Source organism: Abrus precatorius, unplaced genomic scaffold (assembly GCF_003935025.1).
Source record: "Abrus precatorius isolate BTA unplaced genomic scaffold, Abrus_2018 Scaffold10, whole genome shotgun sequence".
Taxonomy (NCBI): Eukaryota; Viridiplantae; Streptophyta; class Magnoliopsida; order Fabales; family Fabaceae; genus Abrus; species Abrus precatorius.
This window is the reverse complement of record NW_020874292.1, coordinates 31,826,187-31,837,197: the sequence shown is the minus strand read 5'-3', so window position 1 is coordinate 31,837,197 and position 11,011 is coordinate 31,826,187. Positions and strand designations below refer to the sequence as shown.

Sequence of the window (11,011 nt, the reverse complement as noted above, 5' to 3'; positions counted from 1 at the left end):
CTTTTTCTCACACATTACATTATTCTAATTTGGTTTTGCATGTGAGTTTGTTGAAAGGTAGAAAACTTGAATCAGGTGTTGCATTGCTTTATTCGTTTCATTTGGTAATTTTCTGTAGATAATTTTTTCTAAACTCACAAGTTTGTTGCAATTCTATTTTGCTAGTATTTAGACTAATTTGGATAAATTCTCCAGAAGCAATTACAAGCGATGAAAATAAAGAGGTAAAATGAAACAAATTTCTTCCAATAGTTAAAATCAACTTCTACACAAACTTTTAAACAAAATATAGATAAAAGAAACTTCTCAAAACGTTGTTACAAGTTGCCTTATTTTTCTTTCTTATTTTCATTTTCAAGTTAGAAGTTTATCCAAATTGCTAATTATTGGAATATTCTTTCTTGCTGGGTTATTATAGATAAAATGGGACAGGTTGATACTTCCACATTGAACCAAAAAAACTTGTAGCTACTTTTCATATCAACAATTTTTATTGGTTGAATGCTTTCAGCCTTTTTCATATCAAGGATTTCCAAGTCATCCCAATTATTTTAAAAAAAGGGATTCAGGAGAAGCAAAACACAGGAAATAGAGGAGAAACTTCCCATGTTCAAAACCTCACATGCTTCAGTTTTTTAATTTTCTCAGTTTCAAGAAAAATATTAAAAAGAAAAAAGTAGCAGCGTAACAATGAACACTACCACACAAATACACAAGATCATATCTACAACTCATAGGGCTATATTCATACTCAATTCTTAAAAAAAAAAGGGACAAAAAACTAGAATAGCAGATTTATAGTGAGATTTACACCAATGATACACATAAGGTATAAAATCCCACACAGTGCCCTTTTTGGCTCCATCCCACATTGTCCCCTAGGAATTAAGGATAAACTAATAATACAAGCACTATGTTTCATCTGCCTCAAAATCATCAGTAATGACTGCACTATACACAACTATTAAGGCCAAACCTCTAAAAAGACCTAAAACTCAAACTAACAAAAAGCATACATATCAATTTTTCTTGAACTCCTGGTTAACTCACCAACAGGTTATCTCTGCATAAACTATGAAATACACAACTGCAGAGTGCTAGATCATAGTTTCATATCAACTAATGTTACAATCCTGAGGCAATCCAGATTTTGGAAACATCCAATGCTGAAATAATCCCAACAGCAAAAGCACAAATCCAAACACGGTTTCTTGGCCAATGGAACGGAAGAAACAGACATTTTTGCCATCAGTTAGACCATACATGAACAAAACCATGTCTGTTACCAGTATATATCTCATTTCTATCTTCATCATAAAAGAGGGCAGTTATGTCCTCCAAAGCCTCCGCGACTGTACTCATGTGGGATGAATGACTTTGCTTGCAGCTGCAACCACGACCACTGCACTTGTCTGCCTTGGTGCTGCTATTTGTTGCGTTAATTTTAGCCATACATTTCCCAGTCAAGATATTGCTGACATTAATGGAGCCAGCTGCTTCAAGAAGAAAAATAAAATGATATACGATTACTTCATTCAGAAATGAGAAAACAACTAAGATCAAACACAATTACCATTGCCTTCCATCCATTGATCATCAGAATCAGCCTTGCAGTAAGAGATGATAAGATCCTGATCACTTGTTATGTATATGTTATTTGTATTGCAATCAGGATGCCATAACTGGTGATCCTCAAATGAAGTAACAAGCTCCCCACGAAAGTTCCAAACAGCAACTGTTCGATTTCTGAATGTAAGGAACAACTGATTCTCATACAGAAAGATAAATGCTGATGGAGTCATGAACTCGGTTCTGCTCACCTCCATCAGCTCGGCATTTCGAACCTATGGATAAAAGGAATTGCACAAACAATGAAAATAATTTTAAAAGAAAAAACAAAAGAAATTATGCAAATACACACATATATGAAGCTTACATCAAGAATCTGAAGGTTCTCATTCTCCTGCTTGACTAAGAGCTTTTCATTAAATTGCTCAATGAAGTCCACCTTCTTATTCCGATGAAGTAAATGGTTGAATGTTTTGAGAACTGAGCCATCTTCAATGGATAAAATCTTAAGGGGAATATGACCACTGGTTCTATTGAAAATTAATAACATGATGCCAGGGCTGTAACAAAGATCAAGTAATATGTATGAAGATATCAAGTAACAAAAGATGACATTCATTACAATAGAAGAGAAAAGATCCTACTTATAAAAAGAAAAAACAACCAAGAGAGGAGAAAGAAATTCCTTTAAATAAACCATGTGGTTGACATCAAGTAGATCTACTTGAAGATGAGAGAATTACATTCTAACCAAATGCACCAAAGTGTTAGCATAGATTATGTGTTGCTACAAAAATCTACCAAAACCAGTAAAGCAGGGTGATGAAAAACTGGTTCAGGGAACACCTAACATGCTCCAAAAATGCCAAACAAAGAATTTCACAAAGAAATAGCTATAAATGATTCTAAGCTAGCACCACAGATAATACGTTAGGAGAAATAGCTTTGTGCAGCCTACAAACCTGCAGCATGTCATTGGTATTAATTCTATTAAGTACTGCTGTCCAAATATAAGACTTAACCTTAGAGGAAGTTTTGGACCTACAAATAAGTTTGCCAAGACAATACCACATTCAATGAATTTGGAATTGAGAATTTTTTATTTTTATTTTTGCAAAAATAACCAGAAAAGATCAAGAGACCAAATCCTTTATATAGACTACATGACAAGGAGACCCAAGATTGTCTCAAATTCAGAACAAAATGAAAATGCCATTGTTAAGATGTCTCACATTGGTTAGGAATAAAGTTAGAATATTTCTTATAAGGGTTAGGGTAGTCCTCCTCCTACAAGCTAATTTTTAGGAGTGAGTTAGGCCCAAGTTTCTTAACGTGGTATCAGAGCCTATTCAGTTTAAACGTTAGGCTATCCATAGATGTCCAATCCTGTTGGGTCTACCCATGTAGATGTCCAATCCTGCAAATTTCACACTAGATGTCTACTCCTTGGGGTGAGAAGGATGTGTTAAGATGTCTCACATTAGTTAAGAATAAAGTCAAAATACTTCTTATAAGGGCTAGGATAGTCCTCCTCTTACGAGTTAGCTTTTGGGAGTGAGTTAGGCCCAAGTTTCTTAACAGCCATAAAGGAGTGGAGTCTTGAACACTAAAATTATGAATAGGAGTGTTGTGTAAGGATGATATAAGATAAATTGTGGGAAACCCAAACTAAAAGTGGAACCTCCTATCCAATGGTCCTCCCAAAATGTCAACATGAGAACTGCCATCTACCTTCAATGAAAGCAGACTTAAAGACAGTATAACAATGTGAGATATATCCCTCCAAATCTTTTATATTGTTAGCAACTCCCACTAGGCTATTGATGAGCAAATTAACCCACATGTATAGAAAGAAATGAAAGAAACAGAAAGACGGGCCAAATAGTGGAGAACAGAAAAAGGGTCAAGGATGGAAATATAATGAAAGCATGGTGTAAAAGAAGTGGAGAAATCGGTTTGCACTTGGAAGAGAGAGGGAAATCCAAACTGACAGAACAACTGGCAGGAGGAGGTTGAAGGAAATGTATGCAAGTCATGTCCATGCATGAAGGGATATAGCCACTCTGCATCAACTGAAAGGCAGGGATGAAGTTAATGGGAGTAACCATTGAAGACGAGGTGGCAATCTAGAGGATATGGGACACGGAAATCATGTGAGGAGACTAGAGATTCTATTCTTTCACTATAGAAACCCACTGTATTGGGGAAATGAAGCATTAACTGATGATTTGAGGAGAAGGTCAAAAGAGGTTCGGTACTTAAATTGGAAAATTAGACTTTGAGAAACCTTATCATTGGGTCAGTTCAGGTTTTTATGGATAAAGATATAGAGAAAAAAAGGGTTTGTCTTCAGATGGATAAGTTTGATCTCTGAACTTCTCTCATCTAGTCCCTTTTTTGTAATTGTAAATGGAAAGCCAAAAGGTTTGTTTTGCAATCAAAGGGGTGTAAGGCAAGGAGATCCTTTATCTCCTTAGTCCACTTTGGTGGTGGATGTACTTGGTCATCTTATTTCTGGAGCAATTGTGAGCAGATCCATTAAAGGAGCCATAGTTGGCTTAGAAGGGATGGTAGTCTCTCATTTGCAGTTTGCTGATGGCACCAAAATGATGTGGATGGTATAATGAATGGTCTTTCTCTCCCTCTCTCTTCCATTGAAGCTCTGGGAAGCTGTTAGATGTTTGTAGCGGCCTCTTGTTTGCTTGGGAGTTCCTTTGGGTAATAATCCTACCCAAAAGCAGAGCACATAATATCAGTCTACCTGCAACAAAAGCACTCTGATTCTCAAAAATAGCATCCTCCAACACCCCATTCACATGGATAGTCAATACGATGGATATGTTTTATACAAACCTGAGAAAAGACCGATGGTAATGTAACCTTTTTACAATAGATATCTTTCTTAGGGACCAAAAAAATACAAGTCGATACTAATCCCAGCTTTTCCACTGCTATGGTACTCAGCAATTACCAATAAAAGACAAAATTTAATGATGCCCCCAAACCCAGAAAAAATAACCAACAGTAGGACCATCATGTACCAGAGCCTTATCTCTGTATTCATACTCTAAACAGCCCTTATTATTCCTCTTCTCCAAACGGTCCAGGAAGCAAAGAAGCCTTTTCCTAAGAGACAGCACACCAATCTAAATTCCCAAGTAAAGGCCAACACAAATTATCCTCATTATACAAATCCTTTAACAGGGTTCCTCACCAAAAGCTCCATTATCTCAGACAAAGCTTCCCAATTGTGATTCTGAATGCCTGTTCATCCCCATCCTTAATAGTTAGTGACTTTCACTTTGGTCTTTTGTCTCCAACTGATTTTCTCAACAAAACCACCTCGAAATCATTGAGCAAATAAACCTCTCTCACATTCACTACTAGGAAACCCATCAAAACCAACTTATCCAGTGCCTCAAATTCATTAAGAATTTCAACTTTAATGTAAGAAACATGTGTGGGTGGAGTGATGCAAAATATATCCAAAGGTAGAGCTTGATGACAGACCAGAAAGCGAAATGACCCCAAGCATTTCAATTGGAAGTGAATCCATAAATCTTATTACTAATTTTTGGCCACCCCAACCATCAGTTTAAAACTAAGGACCCAAAAATTTTCCACAAGTGAATAATAGAACCGTAACTCCGTAGCAAGGAGTAAAAACAAACAAGATCAAAGCACCCACAAGATGATCATGCTCGTGATTTCACCTAACAGAATTTATTTATTACACGGGGGATTTTGCTGGCACTTGAACTATGAATCAGAAAGTCAACCAAAAATAAACAGAAAGTACCTGATCTTGATTTCTTGAACATGCCTATCTGAAATCGAGTATAGCATTGTGTAGTTTTTAAGATCAAAGACCTTGTAGATACTGACACCATAGGATGAAAGTGTGTTAGATAGAATAACCAACAGACAGTGCATAACAGTAGAAGTGCAATAGGAAGATAAGAGAATGAGGAAGGTACCTATCTTGTGCAGAGTAAGTTAGGACCTTTCCATTGACATCATCAAACTCTACAAATCCAGGCCATTTCAAAGATTCAGACTGAAAAAGGGGAAATCCAGCATCTGGCTTGCCCCGCCGTATGTATCTAGGAAGATAAATGAAAGATCATTAAGCAACATAAGTTGTAAAGTGTAAACATCAAAGGGGAGAATTCGAATGCACAGCCAAAGAATGCACGCACTCAATCTTTGTGGATCTGCATTTCAAAGAGCTGAAGTTCTCAGAAGCATAAACGGATACTGTAATAAGTGATTCATTGTTCTTGTTGTAGAAGAGGCTGCGGATAACTTCATCGGGGCAGACATTCAAAAAGCAAATCCTCTCATTGGTTTCTGCAAGGAATTCACACACAAAAGTCCAATCTCACGGTTTCTCTACCACAATACGACAATGACTAACTAACAACAAGCAGTAACGGTGTCAAAAATTCATCAAAACAAACAAATTTCACGGTTTGTACACAGATATGACAAAAATAACTAATGAATGGGCACTGGGAAAAGTCAATTCACACATAAAAGTCATGGTTTTCATACAAATATATGACAACGATTAACAAATGGGTAAAGGGCAAGGGCAATTCACACATGAAAACAAAAATAATAAGTAATGGTTTTAACACAGATGCAACAATGATTAACAAATGGTTAAAGAGCTATGGCAATTCATACATAAAACAATAAAAAGTTTCAATTTTTACTGAAGTACCGCAACAAATTAACAAATGGGCAATGACAATTCATACACAAAACAACCAGAAGTTACAATTTTTACACAAATACCACAACAATTAACAAATGGGCAATGGCAATTCAAACATAAAAATCAAGAAACAGGATTCTTAATGTATACGAAAAAGACAATGATGAATCAAAGAACAACCCTACCTCTACTAAAAGCCGCACACAAACCAGAATGGTAAAGAGAAAAGACGAGGTTTTTGGCAGCAACGATTTCAACAACTTTGGTTCTTTTCATCAAAAAGGGCAAAAGGGAAGAGCGAGCCTTGGAATCATGAGTGTCATATTGATGGGTCAAACGCATGGTGCGGAACCTGTGAGGGGCAGTGGCAGAGGCGAAAGCACGATGGGGTTTGGAACAAATCTCACGGCATTGAAGCTTCTTGATGATACTGTTGTTGTTGTTGTTGATTCCATTGCCGTTGACATTGCCATTGCCACTTCCTCTTTTGCTTGCTACTATGCGTCGACCACACCAACCTCCACGCCTCCTTCCTTCCATTCTCACCACTTCAACAAAATCATCTTGCTATTCAATCATATACCCTCGTGACCTTTTGGTAATTGTAAGGAAACTATTTAACTCTTACCTTCTTTGTTTTTATTAAATAATTTTTTATTTTATTTCTAAAACATGGTTAAAATCTTTCATTTTATACTATGTTAATTAAGTAAATTACGAGGAAAAAAATTAAGTCATATTTTCTTTTGAAGTGTATCAAACGATAATCATAAAAAATATTTTTATTCATTATACGTTTTAATTCATTACATACAATTTTAATTATTTTTAAAATTATAGATAACTTCTTTTTATTTTAAATAAGAGACAAAGGTCGTAGAAAAATGTAAAAATAAACCCTGTAAGCATGTATATGTGTGTGTGTGTGTGTGTGTGATAAAGAGACACTTGCCAATTATTATTACGATTCAAGATTGACTTGATATTATTGATAATTATGGAGTAATGAAGAATAAGATTTTAAGTAGTTTTTCTATTTGAGAAATTATTTCAATTAACTCCCTTGATCAAGTTTAAAGAAGACAAAAATCTCAGTTCATAAAGTAATCTCCATAATTTAGCCTCAATAGTAAAGTAATTCCCTATATTACAATAAAATTCATGAACAAACGCCATAAACAGGTCCTTAATAATCAATTCCTCTACAAGCATGTTCGCTAAATACCTCATAACAATTTTAATTATTAAATAAAGTACTCCTACCAATTTTAATTATTAAATAAAAGCATAAGAATTCTTAAAAGAACATATTAAAACTAAGTTAGCTTAGACTTATTTATTAAATCGTTTAAGTCAAAAAAGTTTAAAAGATTATTTAATTTAAAAAATTTAAATTTTAAATCATTCAAAAGATCTAATAGACCGACCAATAATAATAATAATAATTTAGTAATGTAATATTATATATTTATTTTATTTAAAGACTTAAAGTTTACTAATTTATAAATAAGTTTAAGCTCATGGAATTGTTTAAAAGTAAATTATTTTAACTTAATTAAAAGATCTTATTATAAAATAGACTTGTAGACCAAGTCAAGCTTTTTAAAAAAACTAATCCAAATTTATAAAAATGGCCTAAATTTGATAAATAGATAAGCTTAAGCGTTTTTCTTTTTTCAATGGTTAGCCTAAGTTTGAATTCAAAAATCAAATTTACAAAATCTAACCCAAATTTACATATTTTAATAGGTAACTTCCTTGACAACTTAGTAATAAGCTAAAAAGACATAGTATATAAGAAACATGGTTCAAATCCTGTCACACGAAGAAGGTGGATCTGGATCCTTTGCAGTGAGATATTTTATTTTATTTTTTGCCCAGATCAATTTTAATCATAACCATACATTTTAATATTTATTATTTTTTAAATAAAAAAGTTGTGAATTTCAATTGTTGAGATTATTTGCACTGTTAATGTCACTATAGAGAATAATTTTCTTTAAAAAGTCACACTTATTTTCCCTTCTCTCTATCCTCACTTTCGTCCTTAGACAGAAAAAGAAAATATTTCCATAATCGCATGATAAATTCATGACAATTCCATAATCCGATTTTCTTTATTCCTATTTCTTGTTTATTTTCTTTTGTTTTTTAGGTTTCTTCAGCTTATATTTTAGTATTAACTCAATTTCAAAAAATTTTCTTTACACACATTGATTCTCATCCTCTCAATTCTCACGAATGAATGGAAATATTTGTAAGATCTATCTTCTTCTCAACAAGTCACGTACTTTTTTTTTAATTAAACATCCTACACATAAAAGTAAATAATCATTTGCCTGGAATTTATTCCCAATTTAAATTTGAATTTAAATTCTAACATATTATCAAATTAATAAGATAAAAATGATATCTTTTAATTTAAATTTATTCTATAATTTAAAAATTACTTCTTTAATTTATTCTTATTTAACAAAATAGAAATCGCATTATAGATAATAAAAACGTATTTTATTATATTTATTTTAAAACATGAAAACTTATCATTATTGAATAATAATAATAACTTATTACAGTTTTACTTTTATTTTAAAATTTTATTTTTATTTAAATATTCACATGTAATATATGAAAAAATTTTAAATTACTTTTGCGTATGAGACATATGAACTCAACATAAAGCATTGCAAATCAAATTCACATTTTATTTTATGACATTTTGGTAAATAACAGCTTTTGAGTTAATTAAATAAAAGGAAAAAAAAAAAAAAAGGCTGTACTTTGGCCCAATTACTCTCAAAACTTACAAAATGATCCTCAAAACTCTTCGAATTGAACTATTTACTATAATTTTACCACAACTACTAAAAAATTAATGAAGAAGTGTCTCTGACCGTTAATCAGACCATTTTGAATTGGGACACGCAACATCTTCTATCTATTTTTAGCAGTTATAACCTAATTGTATTGAGATTTTATTTTTTAATATGTACAAATAAAAATATAGAGTAAAAATTTACTATTTCTCTAAAACTTACAAAATTCAATATAAATTAAGCCTAATACTAAAGTTAGTTAGTAAATAAGTAGTGTATGAGTGAGTGAATTTTTTTAAAACTGTTAAATGTATTTTAAACAAAATAAATCATTCATATTTTTTGACATGCAATATAATAATATTAATTTTCATATAATTATGATTTAATTCTCCATAATCATTTGTAAAATTATTTTTTAAATTTTAAAAATTAATTATTTTATATTTTCGTGTGCTTATATTTATAGTCATTTTTAATTTTAAAAAGGTTTGTATTTACATGTATCAGTACAGTTTTAATTTATAATTAAAAATAACTTTTAAATTAATAAAATGTTAAATATCATTTTAAATCTTTAAAGTTCTCCATAAATTCTATATGTAAAATTTATGATTTTTAGAATTAAAATTTTACATTCATTATCAGTATCAATTCATTATAAAAATTAAATTCTATATTGATAGATTATTTAATGTCATTTTAAATCTTTCATATGTTATCTTTTTACATTAGTCATATCTACTTCACATAATTTTTGTAAATTTTGTTTAAATCATATTTTCTTCACTTAAGCAAAAGTTATAACAAACAAAATAACTTACTAGATGAATATTGTTTAAATAATTATTAATTTACTTAAGTCATACAAGATATTTTAATATTTGCTTATGTAATAAAGTTTAACTTAAGGTAAAATTAAGTATCATAATTTTACTTAAGTCAAATTATTATGACTTAAGCAAAATTGACTTAAGCTACAAAATAAAATTAGTTAAAAAAAATTCAAAAAATAATTTTCCTGCAATTTTTAACATTTAACTACATTTTTTTAGTTATTATTCCTATTTCAATTTAGTCGAGTCCCGTTTGTTTATAAGAGAATTGAGATGAGTATATAATATTTATAAATTTAATTAATTTTATTTACAAATATCACATTTTAAAATATGACAATGTTAAAAAAATATAGTTATTTACGTGACTAGATTTGATAAAAATGTTTACATGTTATTTGAAAAGAGAAAATAAAGAATTAAAAATAAGGAAAAATTAAATAAAGTTTCTACAACATTATTCCAAACATAAATCACTTGATTCCATTCAATCTTTTATTTTAGACATCTCTTTCATATTTTTATTACATAAATTTCAACCACAACCATTAAATCTATTGAAATAGTTGTTAGAAAAATAAAAGAAATGCTTAAAATAGCTTAAGAATTAAAGATGAAAGTGAAAAATTTTAAAAAAATAGGGTTGAATTTTTAAAAAAAATACATAACTATTAAATTATTTTATATATATAATATTTGAAAATTCTTACCCTGCAAAATTTATTAAAAATTAAATTATAAACAATATAACTTTTAAATTTTATCATAGCAAGTTATCTTACTAACTCATTTATAAGTCAACTTAATACATTGTTAATATTAAATATTATAACTTTTGATAAAAGAATTATTATTTAATAATCTCTTATTATACACCTAGGTTAAATTATAAACAATATAACTTTTAAATTTTATCATAGCAAGTTATCTTACTAACTCATTTATAAGTCATATTAATACATTGTTAATATTAAATATTATAACTTTTGATAAAAGAATTATTATTTAATAATCTCTTATTATACACCTAGGTTAAATAAACCTTGTAGTAAAATGCACAGATAAAAAAA

At 30.5% G+C, this 11,011-nt stretch overlaps 1 protein-coding gene across 2 annotated transcripts; it reads right to left on the bottom strand.

Moving 5' to 3' along the window:
- Positions 1-595: 595 nt before the first annotated feature.
- On the bottom strand, positions 596-6,881 carry LOC113863206. Of its 2 annotated transcripts, none has more exons than XM_027496712.1 (7): positions 6,475-6,881; positions 5,769-5,919; positions 5,547-5,672; positions 5,369-5,449; positions 1,937-2,129; positions 1,574-1,844; positions 596-1,493 (listed from the first exon to the last, which is right to left on the bottom strand). In XM_027496712.1, the coding sequence occupies exons 1-7, from the start codon at positions 6,827-6,829 to the stop codon at positions 1,249-1,251; spliced, it is 1,422 nt and encodes a 473-aa protein (XP_027352513.1). In that variant the 5' UTR covers positions 6,830-6,881; the 3' UTR covers positions 596-1,248. The 2 variants fall into 2 exon arrangements, with proteins under 2 accessions (XP_027352513.1, XP_027352505.1); XM_027496704.1 differs by having other exon boundaries at positions 742-1,496; positions 6,475-6,845.
- Positions 6,882-11,011: the final 4,130 nt, after the last annotated feature.